Genomic DNA, 24142 nt, shown 5'->3' with positions numbered 1-24142 from the left:
ATGGATGGACATTTTGGTCAGCATGGACCAGTTTGGGCCAAAGGGCCTGTCGTCTTGCTAAGACTCTACAACTCTTAACAGGTTGATTAAAAATAATCAAAACTGTGGTAAAGGAGGTAAAAAATAGGGACCAGGCGTAGACCAGCCCTTGAGCATACTTGACCATTCTATGAGATTATAGATTTTAGGCCATGCGCAGTTCAGCTATTTTCTGATCTGCCCTGTTGATCAAAAACTTCTCTGAATCAGCCTTGAATATACTCAATGGCCCAACCTCCACAGCCCATTAGAGAAGATCATTCCAAATCCTAACAAGGGCTTCTTGTGGCACAGTGGTGGTGTCCCTCCCTTTTACAGTCAAGAGACCTGGGTTCATATCCCTATGTAAAATCTAGGAACAGGTTGATTAGGAAAATTTCCAAAAACTATGGACACTCAGAAGAAATCCATTATCTCCAACTTGAATGGGAAGCCCCTTCATTTTAAAGTGTACTAGTTGGTTCTAGACTCCCCATGGGAAGAAATATCCTCTTAGTATCTACCGCACCAAGCCCTTTCAGAATTTTATATCTTCCATAAAGGTCATCTCATTTTTCTAAATTCAATGAGTATCGACCCAATCTGCTCAAACATTTTTTCAGTCAGATCCCTCAGAACACTGTCTTTCTCCATCCTTTGTTGAAGTGGTGTTACCTTTTATAGTTTTCCAAACCAGCGGGGCCTTCCCAGAGTCTAGAAAATTTTGGAAGATTACAAGTAAATATATCTACAATCTCTGCAGCCATTAATTTATTTTAAGACCCAAGCATAGGGTTTGCTGAAGTGAGATTGTGAGCTGAAATCTTGAGTTTGTGAGCTCCTCAACATCAATGAACTCCCTTGCCCGTCACTATATGATAGAATCCCTACAATGTGGAAACCGGCTCTTCAGCCTAGTAAGTCCACACTGACCCTCTGAAGAGTAACCCACCCAGACCCATTCCCTTATTACTCTACGTTTGCTCCTGACTAATGCACCTAACCTACACATCTCAGTACACTATGGGCAATTCACCTAACCTACACCTCTTTGGTTTGTGGGAGGAAACTGGAGCACCCAGAGGAAACTCTCTCAGACACTGAGAGAATGTGCAGACTCCACACTGACAGTTGCCTGAGGCTGGAATCGAACCCAGATCCCTGGTACTGTGAGGCAGCAGTGCTAACCACTGAATCAATGTCGCCCTTCAGCCACTGCTCACCAAGGGGTCACAACAATTTCGAAGCCTCAAAATGGGTTCATAAAAGGAGAAGGTTTGGGAAGCACTGCCAACAAGTCCAGGGGATTTGTCAGCCTTTAAATCTGTTTGTACTCCCATTTCATTTCTGTAGCGTTCATGATTATTTTGCCTTCATCACAGTACCTCTTGATTTTGCACTGTTCCTGTGGTTTTTTTTGTATCAACCATTGTGAAGGTAGTTACAAAATAATTGTTTAAAGCTTCTGCTATTTCCTGGTTTCTCATTACTAATTCCCTAATCTCATCCTCTAAGGGACCAATGTTTATTTTAGCTTTTTTTATCCTTGTACAAGTTTTCACTCTGTTTTTATATTTGTTGCTAGTTTTCTCACATTCCAGGTTCATTCTTTTTATTTTATTACTCATTCATATGATCTCATTGAAGGGTGTAGTAGTCTCAATGGGCTGAATGGCCAACTTCTGCTCCCATGCCTTATGGTCTAAGGAAAAAATTTTGAAACTCTCAAACTTCTGGCCTGCCACTAATCTTGTGAAGATTTTGTGTGCTTTTTGTTTCAATTTGATGGCACTTCTAACCTTGAGTTATTCATAGATAGCAGCATTTATTGCCCATCCCTATTTGCCCTTGAAGGTGGTGGTGAGCTGCTCTCTTGAATTACTGCAACCCTTGTGAAGAAGACTGAACCATAATGCTGACAAATAGAATTCTGACTCTAAAGGAATGGACATGATATCTCACCTTCTCATTAGGCAGCTTATTGAGATCAAAGTTGATTTGCTGCTGCTCTGGTTTGATGGGCTTTGAAACAGCTGCTAAGTTCAATGCATGGTCTGCAAACTCTGGCACAGATGAGGAAGGTAATGCTTGAAATGTTGGATGTGTAAGTTGTTTGGAGATTTGTATACAGTCCAATGACTTTGTCTCTCGATGTACTTGGTGCCCTCTGACATGTCTTCTCAAATTTGATCAGTCACTACTACAGCATCCTATGAATTGGCAAGTATGTTCGTTCTCTTCAGGGGTGCTCTGTGGACATCCCTGAAGAGCTCCAAGCAGAGCAATTGCCTTGAGAATTTGGTGTCAGGCATGTAAGCCACAGCTGCAGCTCACAGGAGCTGTTTTTGAATTAAGTCATATTACCTTGGGAGAGGATACTGTTATTAAATCGCCTTGTTACCATGTTTGGAGAATCATGTGAACACTCTATTAGTGATACTTCTTCAGTACACTTACCCTTTTCTGAGTTCATAATTGGCCAACAATCATACATTAACCAATACCACCCAAAAGAGATTAACTAGTTAATTATCTCATTAACAGGACAGAGGTGCAAACATTTGTCTTCACAGTAGTATACTTAAAAATGTTATCTCGTTCGAGACCCCTTCCTTCTCTTTAATTAAACATTTGCTCATCCTGTCCCACCAGTACACCACCATTCTATCTTTTCTGTACTGTCCCTATCAAATGTCGTTCCATCTTTCTGACATCAGCAAGCTTATCCCCAGCATAAGCTATTCTATCCTTTGTATTCTATCTCCTGGAGGCCACAGTTATTAGCTTGGTTGAGGGTTTCACTTGAGGATTACAGTTTGATTTTCAGGACAGCTTTTCTCATTCTCACTTCCTTATTAGTTGATGTAGTCATGTTAGTAATATTGCTTTCTGCATTTGTGTTGACGTATAGAATTTCAACTTGTATAGAAACAGAAACAATGTCCTTAATTATCAACCCCATTAAATTTTATGTCACCACACACAAGGAAAGCATTAATTTCCAAGATACCACAGACTTAAGTTGGCTGAAAACAACAGGTTAAGTTCAGAGCTTTTTTTCAAAGCAATTGACATGTACTTTGAACACACTGTGGACACACTTTCTGCAAACCGATAAGGTCACAGTTTGTGCATTACGATTGAATATTCACAAAAGTTGGAGTGTTTTAACCAGGCCAGTTCTACATGCCACTTAATTTCAGATCTTGGTCTCATAATTAAACTTAATAATTGACAATATTTATTACAATAGGGTCCCCTACAGTCTTCTGGACATATGTGGCCTTAAATTAATTCATTCGTTCATTTGCAAGTGATTTTTTAACTCGGTAAAGTCAGGTTTTCCTAGCTTGTAATTAGGTGAGGGTTCTGTCATGGACTGTATTGAATCTGTTCTTTCTTCTTTGAAACCTCCTCTCCCTCTGGCCACCTTGTAGCCTCCCCTCTCGTGAGTTGCCATCACCACCCAATCCCCTTACAATCTCAGCGTGCCCTAGTAAAGCTACCAGCAGGAAGTACAGGAGAACACCAGCCTATGATAGGAAGAGTAGCTTCTCACCTTTTCCCTGCCATTCTAATCATGGGGTGACTTTTCTCTGATCGCCCAAGATTGAATTTTGCTGGGAGAGTTGAGATTTCTGGGCAGGGGCTCACTATGTATTTTGAGTCTTGTGTAGCAATCTGAGGAAGGCAATGGCCAAGTGGAATTATCGCTGGACTGTTAATCCAGAGACCCAGGTAATATTCTGGGGACCCGGGTTCAAATCTGCCACAGCAGGTGATAGAATTTGAATTCAATAAAAATCTGGAATGAGGAGTCTGATGATCATGAAACCATTGTTGACTCTTGGAAAAACCCATCTGGTTGACTAATGTCCTTGAGGGAAGGAAACTTTCATCCTTGCCTGTTCTGGCCTACATGTGACTAAATAAATGTTGGCCTCATCCTGTGAATGATTTTTTTTGTTAAAATCACTTCTCTTAAATTATTTTCATGGCATATATTCGGAGAAACACTCAGGACCTTACTCCAGATCACTTGTATCAGATGGAACAAAAATTGTACTCTTGAAGACTGCAGTAATGTTTTATGGTATCTAATTAGTCCACTAGTGCTGAACAGAGCTCGACAGACCCTTAGACATCAACAACATGATTTTTAGATACGCAAATTGCATATTATTGTCACTGACTTCAGGAATTTTCTGTATGCAAATTGCTTCTTATGTTCAAGTACGAAAAACATCAACCCATTTTCATCAAAGGATTCATTTTCGAATGGATTAGAGTTCATAAACATCACCCCTAACCCAACTACATTTTAATAGTCTCTGATACATTTAATACTTGGGCACTTAATATCTAGTCGTTGAATGTTTGTTTGAAAAACAAAATCACTCAAACAAGACTAAAGTTACCTGGTCGAAGACTGTGGTGCTGGAAAAGCACAGCCGGTCAGTCAGCATCTGAGGAGCAGGAGAGTCAACGTTTTGGGCATAAGCCCTTCATGAGGAATGCCCAAAACGTCAACTCTCCTGCTTCTCAGATGCTGCCCGACTGGCTGTGCTTTTCCAGCACCACAATCTTCAACGCTGATCCCCAGCATCTGCAGTCCTCACTTTCTCCTTAAAAGTTACGTGGTGGCCACCACAAGCTTTGATAACTACTGTTTTAATAGTCAATTTTCCTGTCCTTCAGCAGCCTGCCATGCATATTCCCCTTCTAAACTACCAGCCCACTCTACTCTTTGCTTAAACCAAGCTATCTCCAGAATCTGCTAAACTATTCCCAGTACCCCAGAAGGTCTCTGAACACAGATTGCGAAGCATTAGTCTAAACGTCAAAAGAAATGCATTACCGCAATGTATTTTGGGGTGAACCTAAAAGCATTTTAGCATTATTTCTTTATTTTCGTAAATATACATCAGTTATATAACAAACCATATCTTTGATCTCTACACATTCTAAGAAGAGAAATAGCTGAGTAACCCAGGCTGGCCTAAGTATAAATACAATTTATTTATTTCATGAGTAAATTCAAGAAATACAAACATGATTACCTATTCTGTATGATTGCATGTTCATGTCCGATCTTCATTTCTATTCAATTAATTGGATAAATCAGAATCATTGTTATTGAGTTAAAATTTGTCTCTTGTATTTTCCTGTAAATTAGGAGGAGACCAACTCCCTGACAATAACAGTCCAACTAGTTGAGGTAGCAATCATGACTGAAACATTCAAATTTAACTCAAGCTTTCAATGAGGTTATTGCACTTATTATTTTCTCTCCACAGGGCTACAGAACTGGCTACACTTACAGGCACCCTATTCTGAGAGAGAAGCTACGACACAAGAGTGAGGTGGAAATCCCTGCAACTGTCACAGCATTCTCCTTTGAAGATGATGCTGTGCAATGCTCTCCCCTCAAATTCCTGGCGCAGAAACAGCAGCGTGAAAAGACGAGATGGCTGAACACTCCAAACACGTACACAAAGGTCAATGTCCCAGAAGAGTCTCCAACAGGCGACTGCAGCCCTCGGTCAAAAATCACAGTATGTATTGATTATAAAAAACCTATTACTCAAAAATATATACTTTGGCGTAAGTATTATAGAATAGCATTTTCTTTTGAACCAATAAATTGATAGCATTGAAATAAAATGTTGTTGATTCATCATAGATCAAAAATTGAAGTTCTAAATAATTGTCTTTTATTTAGATTTCAATCAGTAAAACTGAATGCAAGCAACTATGAAACAAAAGCTGGAGAATATTTACAATTGGTAAATCGTATACTAGAAGCAATTTTGAAAATTAACTTTAGCATAGACAGGATTATTAAAAGAGAGATTTTTATTTCTAGGACAAGCATTCTTTTAAGAGGTTTGTAAAGTTTCCTTAAACTAATCATCAAAATGTGATGCAGAGTTAGTACCTGTTTTTTGTCTTGTGGATCCAGGCCACTTAGAAATTGAGTTGAAATTTCAAATTTGTTCCTTGTAGCCAGGAGAAGATTCTTTTTGGAGATAAAAGGTTAGTGTGGCCTTTGGTTCATCATTGGTCTGTCTCCAGGGTTGCATTTTTAGCAATAAATGATGGAGCTGAAGTACAATAGCCTTAGGGAGATGATTTAACATAAGCTTTGGCAATGGATTTTCCTGTATACCAGTTGTCCAACTCTACTGGGTCCTGTTGTCTAGGAGCAAGTGAGGACTGCGGATGCTAGAGAATCAGAGTCAAAAAGTGCGGCAGTGGAAAAGCACAGCAGGTCAGGCAACATCCGAGGAGCTGGAGAGTGATGTTTCAGACATCAGCCCTTCATCAGGAATGTTGTCTGTAAAGGTGCATACACTAGCAATAAATAGCCAGATCTGGAGTTCCCAACCTGAGCAAAAGGTTTATGATATGGCTAGAGGAGAAAAATAAGTTTACAAGCCTTTGATCTATTTGCACTTACTTTCTAACAATAAATCAACACACACTTTTGAGTACAGACTGACATGTCAAATATTCACATTACACGGTCTCTCCTTTACCAGTCAAAGTAAAGTGCAATCAATATTTTATTTGTTCTCATTAATTTATCAAAAAAGTGATGGTTTTCCACCAGGTAGATTGAAGTCAAGTTTATAATTTTGCTTATACAGAAAGCTGTTACTTGTGCTGCTTAACTGGTGTTTATTATGATGTGTAATTATACAGAATCAGTTTTTACTCAGTGCAGGAATCACTGTGCGTATACCTGAGTCATTGTTTATGCAGTAGGGGAAGGATCACTAACTGTGTGAGGTTATTGTCAATTCAATTTAGCAATGTAAGGATCACTTAGGAAATTTCTGTACTGTTAAAATGTGAAGGACCTGGAATTAAAACTTCCCTCTATGCACACTTTTTGTCCGTCTCATTGCATAAGTTTTGTGTTCAAGTCTTAAAGACATTACATGAAGACAATATATGTTTAAATAGTGCTTTTGAATGTAGAATCTATCTTCCCTTACAAATTTTTCTGACTACAGGTTGCAGATATTTTTTAAACTCTATAGGCCCTGAATTAGACAACGTTTACTAATACTCCCCAGGAGTATATCTTTGTTGCAACAAGTAGTGAGCTTCTGGTGCCCTTATAATGGTGGCTGAAAATAGCCATGAATAGTTCTGCTTCCGTGCCAGTGGTACTGTATGCAATAACTTCCCTTAAGCTTTTCTTTTTTTAATTACCCCCAGAGGTGCTCAAGATGCTCCTATAATGTATCTGTGCCTGCTAGGTAAACAAAGAACCTTCTATAAGATATAGCAAGTGAAATAAAGGTTTTTGTGGATATACAGTATCACCTCAGTTATTTTATACAGAAATGTGAGAGGAAGCATTTTGGTGTGAAGAATATTGAAAGACAATATCAAATAGTGGGGACAATTTTCAGAGGGACCTAAATGTATATGTACACAGCTTGCTGAGGATAGCAGAACAGTTCAGAGAGCAGTAAATAAATCAAGCAGTAGCCTCCACATTATCAAGTGGCATAATGTGTAAGAGCAAGATGATGAACTTGTATAAAACAGCTTTTAGACCTCCGCTGTAATATTGTGTACAGTCTGGGTGCCACATTACAGGAAGGATGTGATTGCATCAGAGAGAGTGCATAATTGGTTTACAAGATCGGTTCCAGGAATGAGCAACTTAAGTTATGAGGATAGATTGAAGCGGTTGGGCTATTTTCCTTGGAGAGAAGGTGGTTAAGAGGACATCTTATCAAGGTTTTCGAAATCATGAGCAGGCTAAGGAGAAACTGTTCCCCCAGAAAAGGAACAGCATCCAGACTTGGGCTGACAAGTTGCAAGTCACATTCGCTCCACACAAATGCCAGGGAATAACCATCACCAGTAAGAGACAATGTAATAATTCCCTTTGGCATCCAATGGTGTTACCATCACTGAATCCCCCACTATCAACATCCTGGGAATTACCCAGGATTACCATGACAAACTCCACTGGACCCACCACATAAACATGTGGTTACAAGAGCAGGTCAGAGGCTAGGAATACTGAAGCAAGTAAGTCACTTCATGACTCCCTAAAGCCAGTCCATCATCTGCAAGGCACAAGTTAGGAGTGTGATAGAATACTCCCCAGTTGCCTGGATGGGTGTGGATCCAACAACACTCAAAAAGCTTGACACCATCCAGGACAAAGCAGCCTACCTGATTGCCACCAAACAGCACTTAGTAGCAGCAGTGTGTCTTATCTACAAGATGCACTGCAGAAATTCACCAAAGTTCTTTAGGTAGTACCTTCCATACCCCCCACTACTTCCATGTAGAAGTACAGGAGCAACAGATATATGGAAACACCACCACTTGCAAGTTCCCCTTCGAGCCACTCTCCATCCTGACCTGGAACTATATTGCTGTTCCTTCACATTCTGGTCAAAATAGTGGAATTCCCTCCCTAAAGACATTGTGGATCTACCTACAGAACGTGGACTACAGTGGTTCAAGGCTGCTCACCACCACCACCTCAAGGGGCACTAGGGATGGGCAATAAATGCTGGCCCAAACAGTGACACCCACGTCCCGCAAGTGAATGAAAAAAATGGCATGGATTTAAAGTGATCTCGAAGAAGAAGCAGAATCACAAAATTTGGTATGCAGGTACAACAGACAATAAGGAAGGTAAATGGAATTTTGGTATTTATTGCAAAAGGAATACAGTATAAAAGTAGGGAGGTATTGCTGCAACTGTACAAGGCATAAGTGAGACCACACCTGGAGCATTGTGTACAATTTTGGTCAGACTTGAGAGTTAGAAGATGAGTTACTTGCTGAAGGATAGTGGAAGATTCAGTGATGGTAACACCATTGACTACCAAGGGCGGTGGTTGGATAGTCTGTTATTGGCAGTGGTCATTGCCTGGAGTTCTTCTATTGTGAATGTTACTTGCCACTTGGCTTGGAGAGGAATTTGCAAGTGGTAATGTTCCCATATAAAAGCTGTTCTTATCATTCTAGATGGTAGTGGTCATCTGTTTGGAAGGTGCTATCTAAGAAGCCTTGTTTAATTTTTGCAGTGCACCTTGCAGATGGTACACACCGCTGCTACTGAGTATTGGTGGTGGAGAGAGTGGATGTTTGTGGATGAGGTGCCAATCAAGTGGGCTGCTTTGTCCTGGATGGTGAAGTAGTGTTGGAGCTGCACTCATCAAAACAAGTGGGAAGGATTTCATCACAAACTAACAAACAGAATACTGGAGAAGCTTAGCAAATCTGGCAGCATCCGTGGAAAGTGAAACAGAGTTAACATTTCAACTAGAAAGTGTTGCTGGCTGGGCCATTTCAGAGGGCAGTTAAAAGCTAACCACATTGCTGTGGGTCAGGAGTCACACATAGGTCTGACCAGTTAATGATAGTTTTCTTCCCTAAAGAACATTCATGAACCAGGTAGGTTTTATTTCCACCAATCAGTAATATTTTCAGTGTCACCATTAGACTTTTAATTCCTTTTTTAAAGTTGAATTTAAATTCCACTATCTGCTGTGGTGAGATTCAAACCTAGGTCCCCAGAACATTAGTTGATCCAGCATATAATGCTACTGTACCTCCATTTACCCACTTAGTTCACCTAAACTCTTTAACATGTTCCTTATCTGCCTACATGCCCCTTACATGTTGTGTGACCACCTTTCTGAATGTGTTAGCAACATAAGCAGCAATTGAAATCACAAAGTTCAGTTCGATAACTTAAAGCTCTAGTTTGTGTAGCCAGTAACATTTACTGTATGTGTCCGTCCAAATCATATGAAACATCCCCATGTGCCCATGTACTACAGGAATACCGAATGGGCATTCCATATGGCTGAGGATTTAAGAGGGATATGGACCAAATGCAGGCAATTGGAACTAGCTGAGGGGGCACCATGGTCAGCATGGACTAATTTGGGCCTGTTTCCATGCTGTATTACTCTGTGATTCTATGATATTTTAAGTTAAACAAATGGGTCACTTGTTAGAAGCATAATGTAAAATAAACTAGTTAGTCTGGTTAGAATGTACACATTTACAAGCAAGCAGAGTCCAGTTTGATATCCTACTGTCCTTCCAGATGTTAAACATACATTTGTCTGACAAATGCTACAAGTTTTGTAATAAATATGATTTGGCTTAATGTGTCAAAAAGGTGACAAATTACTTTATTAGGGGCCAACAGCATGGATTTTGCAGGGAAAGTCTTTATTTGATTGGATTAAAGATGTTTACCTGATATATTTGTAGTTGTTTAGGTTCTTTTTAATCCTCATGATTTAGATCATGGAATTTTTAATCAATTCTTAATAGAATTTTCAGCTAATCCATTACAGATTTATCTGTACAAATTTACTTGGTAGTTTGATTAATTCACCTTCCAGAATCCTTGCTTGAGTATTATTTGTCCTTGCTGGTTCACTTAACTCTCCATTGTCTAGTATACAAATTGAAAATCATCTTCCTTGTAACCAGTTTCTTGCATCCAGAGTTCTGTGCCCAATCATTGACTGTGTCTGACTACCTAGAATTTCTCCTCTCAATATTTCACCGCTAGCCTGATATCTATTTTCCCTTTACCTATCATTTTATTTCATACAATGGGGAATATAAATTCAGGTTGTTGAAATGGCATTCTTTAAGTGTGATTTAGGTATGCATGTTAGTACAAGCACAATTTCTTCAGATCTTGAAACTGAGGTAAACATCAAAGTCAAATTGGTCACAATTGCTCCTAGTTACACCCAGTGTTCCACCCAAAGCCCTAAATTGCATGTATTTTTCTTTTAGTTGTCAATCTGTTCCTAATTAAAGTTGTGCCTTCAGATTTGCACATGCCATTAGGATGACTTAAATATGAAATAAATGAAATCAAGTTCTGTAGTATACTAAAATATTCAGTAGCTCCAATTAGCTAGATGTTAAATAGCCAACAAAGATCATTTAATTGTGTTTTTAGGTATAATTCTCATTAAGATTGTTTAAACAATGCATATGTCCATAAGATTAACTGCAATTACCCAAGTTCTAGTGAAAGATGTTCACAATAACTGTAAATATAGTTAGAAAGTTCAGCTTACACATCTGTTAGGTTAGCAATTTAAGGAAGCCTGTGTTTTCCTATGAAACCCAGATCCTGTACAAATACATTAGACTGAAATCTGATCATAGTACAATACATAAATGTGGTTTAGAAAGAAGAATTACCTTTGGTGGCAAGAGGTTAGATGATTACTGTTTAGAAAATACCAACAATGTAGGAGGACCAACAAGAAGACTAGTTACTCAGCTTACCAACATTTTAAGGTCTAGAACATGTACATGGTATTGTAAGACCTATTCACAAGTTCTTTTTTCATTTCCTTAAGGAAAAGGTAGTTGACAGAACACACTGGTAGGCATCAAAACTCAAGCTGTTAAATTCTAAACATTCTCTTGAAATGGGTGAGGGACAGTTTTATGCACAGCGTATATTTTTCTTCAGATTTTTCCCAGATTGCCCCTCTTGCTAAAACTAGTTGTTTTCATGCAGTTCTCCATCTGGAGGGTAGGTCAACATGTTATGTAATTCCCCAAAGTTTCCACCAGCAGTGCTTTCCAGTATCTCAAGTGCCAGAATACATCATTCCAGAGAGCAGACTAGGCAGCGTAGGTTGACTAAGTACAAACAAATTCATTACTCCTAGCAATTCAACTGAATGTTGGCTAAGACCTAGTCACAGATGTATAAACTTTTCTTCCTAAAATTATAATGATTTCATGCTGCAGCTATTCTATTTTCTATGTAATGAAACATAGGAGCATAAGTAGACGGTTCAGCCCATTTGAGTCTGCTCTGCCATTCATTTGAGATAATTACCTTTTTTTAAAACTTACTCATGGAATGTGGGCATCGCTGACTGGCAGCTTTTAATACCCGTCTAGTTGCCCTTAAGGTGGTGGTATGCTGCAGTTTTGAACCATTGCTGTCCACATGCTGTAGGTAGACCCACAAAACCCTTAAGGAGGGAATTAGCAGTAGTGAAGTAATGGCATTGTATTTCCAAATCTGGATAGTGAGTGGATTGGAGGGGAACATGCACGTCTAGTGTTGCCAAGTATCTGCTGCCCTTGTCCTTCAAGATGGAAGTGATCGTGGGTTTGAAACATGCTGTCTAAAGATATTTGGTGAATTTCTGCTAAATAAGTGTTGGAGGTGGATGCCAATCAAGCAGGCTGCTTTGTCCTGGGTGCTAAGGGGAGAAAGTGAGGACTGCAGATGCTGGAGATCAGAGCTGAAAATGTGTTGCTGGAAAAGCGCAGCAGGTCAGGCAGCATCCAAGGAGCAGGAGAATTGACGTTTCGGGCAAAAGCCCTTCTTCAGGAATGATTCCTGAAGAAGGGCTTAAGCCCAAAACGTTGATTCTCCTTGTCCTGGATGCTGTCAAGCTTAATGTGTTATTGGTAAGTTGGGAGTATTCCATTACACCTAACTGTGCCTTATAGATGATTGTCAAGGCACTAGAGAGTCAGGAAGTGAGTAACTCACCACAGTATTCATAGCCTCTGACCTGCTCTTGTAGGCACTGTTGTCATGTGGTGAGTCCAGTTGAATTCCTGGTCAGTGCTAACCCTGAGGATGTTGACAGTGGGGGATTCCATGATGGTAATGTCATTGATTCTCATTGAGCAGTGGTTTGATCATCTCTTATGGAGATGGTCATAGTCTGGCATTGTGTGGCACGAATATTACTTGCCAGCCCAAGCTAGATATTTTGTAGATCTTGTTTCATTTGAACATGGACTGCTTCAGTATCTGAGGAGTGGCAAATGGTGCTGAACATTGTGCAAGCATCCCCATTTCTGACTTTATGATGGAGGGAAGGTCATTGATGAAGCAGCTGAAGGCCAAGGAACTCCTACAAAGATGTTCTAGGGTTGAGATGATTAGCTTCCAACAACCATAACCACCTTCCTTATGTGCTAGGTATGACTCCAACCAGCAGAAAGTTTGCCCACTGTTACTCATTGATTTCAGTGTTGCTCAGACTCCTTGATGCCAAACTCTGTCAAATACAACTTTGATCTTAAGGGCTGTGACACGCGCCTCATCTCTGGAATTCAGCTCTTTTGTCCATGTTTGAAGCAAGGCTGTAATGAGGTCAGGAGCTGAGTGTTCCTGGTGGAACCCAAACTGGGCGTCACGGAGCAGTTGCTGCTTGATAGCATTCTTGATGACATCTTCATCACTTTCTGGTGATTGAGAGCAAAGCGATGAATGGCGTCTGGCTGGGTTGGATTTGTCCTGCTTTTTGTAAACAGGACATACCTGGGCAGTGTTCCACATTGACAAGTAGATGCCAATGTTGTAACTGTAATGAAAGAGCTTAGCTAGGGGCGCAGCAAGTTCTGGAGTGCAAGATCTGATACTCCTTGTCTCCACTTTCCTGAATTTATCACAAAATCCTTGAATCCCTAGCTGATTAAAAATCTGTCTAAAGTAGTACTTGTACATAGGAATTGAAATTGTATTTCAGGCTTCATACCTGTGTACCTACCTCACTGACTGCAATGTATTTACTGTTGGATAACACCACACAGAAAATTCTAAATGTTAATTAAGAAAAATAGTGCTGTTGGTTTGCTCTGTATCACTAGCTTGCAAGTCCTTATCTGTCCCTCCTCATGAATCTGTCTTTTGACTCTGTCCTCCTCCCATATTTCCCTTAAATCTAATGACCACATGTTCCCCACAACCTTCAATAATGCCGTCATTACTGTTGAGTGTCCCCAATCCTCCACTGCCACCTTTGAAAAAATAATTTACTCTTCAACACCTACAATAATTAAAATCTGAAGAAAGAACACTTCACACTTAAAAGTTAATTTTCAGTGCTAGAGTATCACCAAAAGTCTGTGTGACAATGAAGAGGATCTGCCACATTGTTCAAAGGATGTATGAAGTGAAATGGGCCAGGCCTTTGTTTCACCCACAGAAACATTCTCCAGACAATTTCATGCTATTTAATGTGTTTGAGTGATGACTGTCTCTGAGTGAGACACTGTGGTTATGCAGCTTTTAGAAGAGAAGAGCTTCTCAGACAGCAATTTCCTCATTTCTGCATTTCACAGCAGAAATAACTCAACAGAGGCTGGTATCCTGTCACCAAATGATCCTTTATTTACATATGGAGAGTCCTTGACATGATCCAGCTTCCTTAGAGCAAGCTGTGAGTGAACAATGTCTGATACTCCTGTTCTTTTTTATCTTTTCATTTTTTTAAATTACCGACAGTAGCAGGAACACACTATGGCCCAGCCAGCACAGAGTAAGTCACCCAAACGGAGGAGATTCTAAATCTCCTGGTTATATATTTTTTAAATTTTCCCCCACACTACCGCCTAACAATGGGGGAAGAGACAAAAAAAGAACTCTCCTCCTCAGTAGGAAACACTGACAGAAGTAATAAGCCACACTGACTGTGAGAAGTAATAATCCGCACTTCAGAGCTCAGTCTCCTTCTCTCCCTACCACACAAAAAATGAAGAGTCCTTCAAACACCGATCCAGCTCCCTCAGTGCCAGCTATCAGAAGCTCTGACATTCCCTTTTTTCCCCTCTTCCTCACCCTACCACCTGACCGTGGTAGTGCTTATTTTTTCCAGTTTTTAGATTAGAGTGGTGCTGGAAAAGCACAGCAGTTCAGGCAGCATCCGAGGAGCAGTAAAATTGACCTTTCGGGCAAAAGCCCTTCATCAGGAATACAGGCAGAAAGCCTGAAGGGTGGAGAGATCTCTGCTTGTATTCCTGATGAAGGGCTTTTGCCCGAAAGGTCGATTTTACTGCTCCTCGGATGCTGCCTGAACTGTTGTGCTTTTCCAGCACCACTCTAATCTAAACTCTGGTTTCCAGCATCTGCAGTCATTGTTTTTACCTTATTTTTCCCAACACCCATGTTGTGGAGAAAGTGAGGTCTGCAGATGCTGGAGATCAGAGATGGAAATGTGTTGCTGGAAAAGCGCAGCAGGTCAGGCAGCATCTAGGGAACAGGAGAATCGACGTTTCGGGCATTAGCCCTTCTTCAGGAATGTGTGTCTGCAGGTGTTGGACACAGTTAAAAACAAGAAGTGTGTAAATTTTTATTTATGTTCTACCACCAAGGGAGGAAGCAGTCGAGTGGCCAGTGACAAGTAGTGTCCTTCTCATCAAAGGGCAATGCTGTGTGATCAAAAAAGTGAAGGAGAGGGCAGGGATAAAATCAAATTAGAATTGGAGGGGGAAATAAAGCACTTCACTCCCTGCAGTGTCCATCTCTCCCTGAATAGCTGACACTCCTGTTTTTCCTTTTCTTTGAGTGACACTCCTGTTTATTTTTCTTTTTTGGGAGAGTCCTTGACACTGACCCAGCTCCCTCAGAGCCAGCTCTCCGAGTGAACAGAACCCTTGACACTCCTACTTTTTTTTTCCCCACAAAGCCTGACAGCAGTAGTGCTTATTTTTCTCCAGCACCCATGTCATGTTTGTGCAGGTGTCAGGCATTGTGGGAAATGACAAATGTGTAAATCTTTGTTTGTATTCCACCACCAGGCAGAAAGGAAGTACCCGAGTGGCCAGTGATGAGCAGTGCCCTTCTCAGAGGGCAATGCTGTGTGATCAGAAAGTGAAGGGGAGGGCAGGGATTAAATCAAAATAGAGTTGGAGAGGGAATAAAGCATTCCACTCCCTGAACAGCTGAAGCGCTTGTTTTTTTTCCTTTAACCCAAACAAAAAAGAAGCAAATGTCTTCCCTAAACAAGGGGGGGGATCAAAGAAACTCTCCTCCTCTTCTTTAACAGCAGGAACACACCAACTGTAGCACCAGCCAGCACAGAGTCAGTCCCCTGAACTGCGGAGATTCCCCAAGCACTCCCAGGATGACAGCAGTCAGGACAGCCTACCCACCTTCCCTAACCACCCTTTGCATCTTCCAGCCACCTGTAGGACAGCTGCCCGGGGTGATAGCGCTGAGGACGACCTACCCGCCTTCTGGCTCTGTCTTCCCCTACGTACCATCCAGCCTGTGGAATGCCCCGACACACCTTCCGGCTACCTCTAGGACAGCCCGCCCCCTTCCCTGGGACGACAATGTACAGGGCAAACCACAAGCCTTCCGGATCTCAGCCTGCCCCGAAGCACCTTCTGGCTCTCAGCTGCTCTGATACACCTTCTGACCACCTCTAGGACAGTCCATCCCGATTACCCCTTCTCAGGACGACAGCGCTCAGAATGGCCTATCCACCCTCTGGCTCTTGGGGCAGCCGGCATCGGGGTGGCTTACCCACCTTCAGGTTCACAGGATGGCCTACCCACCCTCTGCCTGTTAGGGTGACAGCTTTCAGAACGACCTTTGAGCCTCCCAGCTCACAGTAAGGCCTGCCAGACCCAGGGACACAGAAGACAGTGCAGGTGATAACCCAACAATCAACAAGACAGAGTCAATTAACAACAGAGTCCCTTCTAGTACAGAGTACATTACCATAAACCGTTCTCTTCAAAATGTAGAGTCCATTCCCAGGAACAGATCCTACTCCAGTGTACAAAGTGCATTGTCATAAATGGAGTCCATTCCAAACTGCAGAGTCCATTGCTAAAAACAGAGTCCACTCCTGAAGGCAGTAAATGCACATCCCACAGCACACAGGTGTTCAGTGTCCATAAGATTCCTGGCCCATCCTTGGAGAACCAGGCCCACTCACAGAAACAGTACACTGTAAAGGTACAGTTAACTCTCAGGGGTTTTGGTCCATTTAGAACATAGAACATAGAAGAATACAGCGCAGTACAGGCCCTTCGGCCCTCGATGTTGCGCCGATCCAAGCCCACCTAACCTACACTAGCCCACTATCCTCCATATGCCTATCCAATGCCCGCTTAAATGCCCATAATGAGGGAGAGTCCACCACTGCTACTGGCAGGGCATTCCATGAACTCACGACTCGCTGAGTAAAGAACCTACCCCTAACATCTGTCCTATACCTACCCCCCTACTTAATTTAAAGCTATGCCCCCTTGTAATAGCTGACTCCATACGTGGAAAAAGATCATCTGAAGCTTCCCTCACACCCACCTCAGTCCTGAACATTATACCCAAAAAGTTGACTTCTCCATCTCCTGATGCTGCCTGACATGCTGTGGTCTTGCAGCCTCCTGCTTGTCTACCTTGGATTCCAGCATCAGCAGTTTTTTGACTTTAATTCTTTAGATGGCAAGACTGTTCTATGAAGTGAGATTGGGCAAACTGGACCGTATTCTCTATTGTTTCAAAGAATGAAATATGATCTCAGAAACTTACAAAATATTTCAAGGGGTAAATATCACAGATACAGGCTCCTGATTGGGAAGTCTAGAACTGGGGTACACAATTTAAAAATAATGTAATGGCTACTTTAGTTCTAAGTGCAATATTCCAAAACCAAAAAGAATTCCCTTCTCTATTCCACATCGGTTTTGACTTAGCTGCGGCTTCAATTTCCAGTTTTAAGACTTTGATAGCCTCATCTTCATTTGTCATATAACTGAGCTTTCAGCTTCATACAAACCTTTCCCAAGTTATGGGTGTTACTCCACGCTCCCACAAGAAATTTTAGAAGCTTCTATCTGAAAGCCTAAAGCATTATGCAGAAGGGATGCCCCAATGGTATTATTACTAGACTATTGATCCAGAGACCCATGTATTGCTCTGGGGAGCCACATTTGAATCCTGCCTGAGCAGATGGTGGAATCTGAATTCAAAAATCTTGAATCAATAGCATAATGATGATCATGAAATTACTGTTGTTTGTCAAATAAATCTGTCTGTCCACCAATGTTCATTTGAGAAGAAAATTGCCACCTGTCTGGCCTATATGTGACTCCAGACTCAGAGCAATGTAATCGACTCTTAACTGCCATATAGGCATTATATGCTGGCCTAGTCAGGTGGACATAAAAATCAAGGCCAATGGCTCTGCAATCTCTTCCCTTGCTTCCCAGAAAATCCTAGGATAAATGCCATCAGGCCCAGGGGACGTATCTATTTGCACCCTTTCCAGAATTTCCAACACCTCTTCTCTACATACCTCAAAGCCATCCATTCTACTTAATTGTGACTCAGTACTCACATTGACAACAATGTCCTGTTCCTGATTGAATACTGACTAAAAGTATTCATTCAGTGTCTCCCCAATCTCTTCAGCCTCCACACGCAACTTCCCACTACTATCCTTGACTGGACCTATTCCTACCCTAGTCATTCTTTTATTCCTGGAGGCAAGGTCTACTCCCAGACTCCAGGATGCAGCAAGTGCTCACTTCCCAGCACACACAGGTGTTCAGTCTTTATAGAGGCCTAGTCCCAGGGTCAGGCCTACCCACAGGAACAGCTCATCTGGAAAGATGTATTTTCTCAAAAGGGCTCAGTCCAAACACCAAAAAACAGTGAAGACACAAACAAAAAACAAAGAAACCCAGAGTCCAAGGGCTAAGCCCTGCCACAAAGTCAACATTTTCTTTGAGAAAAGGACAAAGAGACAAGAGTAACATACAGGCCGTGCCCAGCCAGGGAAACAACAATCCCCTATTGAGAACTATTACACCCGAAATGCATCGACTGTGTGGATCAGGCAGTTTAAAAATTAGTACTCACTAAAAAAGAATACCAGTTTTAAAAAAAAAACTGGCTAAATAATTCAGCCAGTTCAGGAATCAGGTTTCCCCCAAAAAAGAAACAAACCAACAGCAGCAGTAACACACTGACTGTAGCACCAGCCAGCACAGAGTCAGTGCCCTAAACAGAAGAGACTCTAAATCTCCTGATTATATTTTCTTTCCTTTTTCCCCACACAACTGCCTGACAGCGGTAGTGCCTATTTTTCCCCCACACCTGTGTTGTGTGTGTGCAGGTGTCGGACACAGTGAAAAACAAGTGTGTAAATCTTTATTTATATTCCACCACCAGGAAGAAAGGAAATACCCGAGTGGCTCGTGGACACTCCTGTTCTGTTTTTTCCTGGTTATATATTTGTTTTCTTCCTGTTTATAATATTTAATTAAACAAATTACAAAACACAGTCTACAGAAAACAGTTAACATTTACAGCTGTCTACAATAGCAATTTTACAAGGGAGAGGAGCAGCAAAGCCAGGCCCCAAACCGTACCATTCAATCAGTTTACAAGGAGATGAGGACAACCCTCAAATCCCAGTTCCACATATAAAAGATAGCGACAATGACATTTGTACATAAAAAGCTAAACCAGTTACATAAACAGTGCATACAATACAGACCCAGCAAGCCCCTGTCCCTCCCACCTTCTGGCGACTCTAAGGCAGCCCGCCCCTACGTACCTTCCGGCTCTCAGTTCACCCCATGCCTCTTCCAGTTCTCGGTCCACCCTGACACACCTTTCGACCACCTCTAGGGCAGCCCGCCCCGGTACCCGCCCAGAGTAACAGTGGTCAGGATGGCTGAAGCTCCTCGGATGCTGCCTGAACTGCTGTGCTCTTCCAGCACCATTGATCCAGAATCTGGTTTCCAGCATCTGCAGTCATTGTTTTTACCCACCTTCCAGCTTCACTAACCACCCTCAGCACCTTTCGACCACCTCTGGGGCAGCCCACCCCGGTACCTGTCCGGGGTGACAGCACTGAGGACGGCTACCCGCCTTCTGGCTCTCAGTCTGCCCCTACGTACCATTGGGCTCTCACTCACCCCGATGCGCCGTGCGGCCAGTGGGCTATCCTGGCACACCTTCCAGCCACCTCTAGGACAGCATGTCCCCTTCCCTGGGACGACAGCGTGCAGGGTAGCCCACAAGCCTTCCGGATCTCAGCCTGGTCCTATGTGCCTTTTCGCTCTCGGCTGCTTTGACACACCTTTCGACCACCTCGGACAGCCCGTCCCGATTACCCCTTTTCGGGACGACAGCGCTCAGAACGGCCTACCCACCATCTGGCTCTCGGGGCGACTGGCATCAGGGTGGCCTACCCACCCTCCAGCTTTCGGGACAGCCTACCATAAGACATAGGAGCGGAAGTAAGGCCATTCGGCCCATCGAGTCCACTCTGCCATTCAATCATGGCTGATGGGCATTTCAACTCCACTTACCCGCATTCTCCCCGTAGCCCTTAATTCCTTGTGACATCAAGAATTTATCAATTTCTGCCTTGAAGACATTTAGCGTCCCAACCTCCACTGCACTCTGTGGCAATGAATTCCACAGGCCCACCACTCTCTGGCTGAAGAAATGTCTCCGCATTTCTGTTCTGAATTTACCCCCTCTAATTCTAAGGCTGTGTCCATGGTCCTAGTCTCCTCGCCTAACGGAAACAATTTCCTAGCATCCACCCTTTCCAAGCCATGTATTATCTTGTAAGTTTCTATTAGATCTCCCCTTAATCTTCTAAACTCCAATGAATACAATCCCAGGATCCTCAGCCTTTGCTCGTATGTTAGACCAACCTTTAGGTTCACAGAATGGCCTACCCACCCTCTGGTTCTCGGGGTGACAGCTTTCAGGACGGCCCATGAGCCTCCCAGCTCACAGTAAGACCTGCCAGACCCAGGGACACGCAAGACAGTGCAGGTGATAACCCCAACAAACAACACAATACAGTCAATTACCAAAAAAAAGTCCTTTCTGGTACATAGTCCAAATAGTGTCTTCAAAATATAGAGTCCATTCCCAGGAATGTATTCCACGGCAGTTTTTGAGGTGCATTGTCCAAAATGGAGTCCACTCCAAACTACAGACTCCATGCCCACAGCACACAAGTGTTCAGTCTCCATGGAGTCCTGGCCCAGCCTTGGAGAACCAGGCCCATTTACAGGAACATAGTACAGGTGCAGTTAACTCACAGGGGTTTGGTCCACTCCTGAAGGAAAGGTCTTCGCCCAACCTCCAGGATACAGCAAGTGCTCACCTCCCAGCACACACACAGGTGTTCAATCTTCAGAGTCCCAGGGCTAGGCCTCCCCACAGGAACAGTTCTGGTAAAATGTATGTCTTCCACAAGGGCTCAGTCCAAACACCAAAAACAGTGAAGACACATACAAAAAAAACCAAAGGAAACTCTAGTCCAAGGGCTAAGCCCTACCACAAAAGTAACATTACTCTTCTTTTGAGAAAAGGATAACACACAGGCTGTAACCAGCCAGTGAAACAACACTCCCCTAATGAGAACTGAGTTACACCTGAAACACATGTGCATCAGGCAGTTTAGAAATCAGTCCTTATTAAAGGAATGCCAGTTAACAAACTGGCTAAATAATTCAGCCAGTTCAGGAATCAGGTTTTCCCCCTCCAAAAAAATAAGGAAGCAGAAACCAACAGTAACACACTGACTGTAGCACCAGCCAGCACAGAGTCAGTGCCCTAAACAGAAGAGACTCTAAATCTCCTGATTATATTTTCTTTCCTTTTTCCCACACAACTGCCTGACAGCGGTAGTGCCTATTTTTCCCCCACACCTGTGTTGTGTGTGTGCAGGTGTCGGACACAGTGAAAAACAACAAGTGTGTAAATCTTTATTTATAATCCACCACCAGGAAGAAAGGAAACACCCGAGTGGCTAGTGGACACTCCTGTTCTTTTTTTTCCTGGTTATATATTTTATTAAACAATACACAGTTTACAGAACAATTAACATTAACAGCTGTATACAGAGAAACTGCAATTTTACAAGGGAGAGGAATGGCAAAGCCAGGCCCCAAACCCTACCGTTCAACCAGTTTTCAGGGAAATGACAAACCTCAAATCCCTGTTTCAATCATTACTAACAGTAGCAATGACATTTTTACATATAAAACAGTCCAAATACATAAAAACAGTGCATACAATACAGACACCCCAGCAACCCACCCGTCCCTCCCACCTTCCGGCCACTCTAAGGCAGCCCGCCCCTACACCTCTTCCGGCTCTTGGTCCACCCCATGCCCCTTTCAGTTCGACCTGACAGCCCTTCCGGCCTCCTGTAGGAGAGCCCAGGGCAACAGCAGTCAGGGCGGCTTACCCACCTTCTGGCTTCCCTAGCCGCCCTTCGCACCTTCCGGCCACCTCTAGGTCAGCCCACCCAATAGACAATAGGTGCAGGAGTAGGCCATTCGAGCCAGCACCAACATTCACTATGATCATGGCTGAACTTTCCACTATTTTTAAGAGCTGTTTCTTGAAAGTAGCCAGAGACTTGGCCTCCACTGGCTTCTGGGGCAGAGCATTCCATATATCCACCACTCTCGAAGAGGTTTCTCCTCAACTCTGTTCTAAATGGCCTACCCCTTATTTTTAAACTCTGTCCTCTGGTTCTGGACTCCCTATCAGCAGAAACAAGCTTCCTGCCTCCAGAATGTCCAATCCTTTAATAAAATAGTCAATATGGCTTTGTGCATGGGAAATCATGTCTCACAAACTTGATGATTGAGTTTTTTTGAAGAAGTAACAAAGAGGATTGATGAGGGCAGAGCGGTAGATGTGATCTACATGGACTTCAGTAAGGCATTTGACAAGGTTCACGAGGGAGACTGGTGGGCAAGGTAAGATCTCATGGAATATGGGGAGAACTCACCATTTGGATACAGAACTGGCTCAAAAGTAGAAGACAGAAGGTTGTGGTGGAGGGTTGTTTTTCAGACTGGAGGCCTGTGACCAGTGGAGTGCCACAAGGATCAATGCTGGGTCCACTACTTTTCATCATTTATATACATGGTTTGGATGGGAGCATAAGAGGTATAGTTAGTAAGTTTGTAGATGACACCAAAATTGGAGGTGTAGTGGACAGCGAAGAAGGTTACCTCCGATTACAATTGGGTTCTTGATCAGATGGGCCAATGGCCTCAGATTCATTGCTACTTCACAGCACCAGGGTCCCAAGTTCGATTTCAGCCTTGGACGACTGTCTGTGTGGAGTTTGCACATTCTCCCCATGTCTGCGTGGGTTTCCTTTGGGTGCTCCGGTTTCGTCCCACAGTCCAAAGATGTGCAGGTTAGGTGAATTGGCCATGCTAAGTTGCCCATAGTGTTAGGTGCATTAGTCAGAGGGAAATGGATCTACTTATACACTTAATGGTAAGGTCCTAGGGAGTGTTGCTGAACAAAGAGACTTTGGAGTGCAGGTTCATAGCTCCTTGAAAATGGAGTCGCAGGTAGATAGGATAGTGAAGAAGGTGTTTGGTATGCTTTACTTTATTGGTCAGAGTATTGAGTACAAGAGTTGGGAGGTCATATTGCGGCTGTACAGGACATATGTTAGGCCACTGTTGGAATATTGCGTGCAATTCTGGTCTCCTTCCTATCGGAAAGATGTTGTGAAAGTTGAAAGGGAGTGTCGGAGGCTGAGAGGTGACCTTATAGAGGTTTATAAAATCATGAGGGCATGGATAGGATAAATAGACTAAGTCTTTTCCGTGGGGTGGGGGAGTCCAGAACTAGAGGGCACAGGTTTTGGGTGAGAGGGGAAAGGTATAAAAGAGACCAAAGAGGCAACTTTTTCACAGAGGGTGGACGTGTATGGAATGAGTTGCCAGAGGAAGTGGAGGATGCTGGTACAATTGTAATATTTAAAAGGCATCTGGATGGGTATATGAATAGGAAAGGTTTGGAGGGATATGAGCCAGGTGCTGGCAGGTGGGACTAGATTGGGTTGGGATGTCTGGTCGGCATGGACAAGTTGAACTGAAGGGTCTGTTTCCGTGCTGTACATCTCTATGACTCTAAGCTTATACGTCTCAATCAGATCCCCTCTCATCCTTCAAAACTCAAGTGTATATAAGCCCAGTCGCTCCAATCTTTCAACATTTGATAGTCCCGCCATTCCGGGAATTGACTTCATGAACCTATGCTGCACTCCCTCAATAGCCAGAATGTCCTTCCTCAAATTTGGAGATTAAAACTGCACACAATACTCCAAGTGCGGTCTCCCCAGGGCCCTGTACAGCTGCAGAAGGATCTCTTTGCTCCTGCAGTGGAGGCTGGGACGCTAAATGTCTTCAAGGCAGAAATTGATAAATTCTTGGTGTCACAAGGAATTAAGGGCTACGGGGAGAATGCGGGTAAGTGGAGTTGAAATGCCCATCAGCCATGATTGAATGGTGGAGTGGCCTCGATGGGCCGAAT

At 42.8% G+C, this 24142-nt stretch overlaps 1 protein-coding gene across 8 annotated transcripts in view; it reads left to right on the top strand.

Moving 5' to 3' along the window:
• Nucleotides 1–24142, top strand: part of add3a (adducin 3 (gamma) a) — a 272015-nt gene that overhangs the window by 228568 nt on the left and 19305 nt on the right. For all 8 annotated transcript variants that reach the window (XM_043713112.1, XM_043713108.1, XM_043713110.1 and 5 more), the window contains one exon: nt 5316–5573. In XM_043713112.1, coding sequence (XP_043569047.1) covers nt 5316–5573 — 258 coding nt within the window. The remainder of the gene's footprint in view (nt 1–5315; nt 5574–24142) is intronic.

This window comes from Chiloscyllium plagiosum, chromosome 22, assembly GCF_004010195.1.
Source record: "Chiloscyllium plagiosum isolate BGI_BamShark_2017 chromosome 22, ASM401019v2, whole genome shotgun sequence".
Taxonomy (NCBI): Eukaryota; Metazoa; Chordata; class Chondrichthyes; order Orectolobiformes; family Hemiscylliidae; genus Chiloscyllium; species Chiloscyllium plagiosum.
This window is presented reverse-complemented; position numbering and strand designations above follow the sequence as displayed.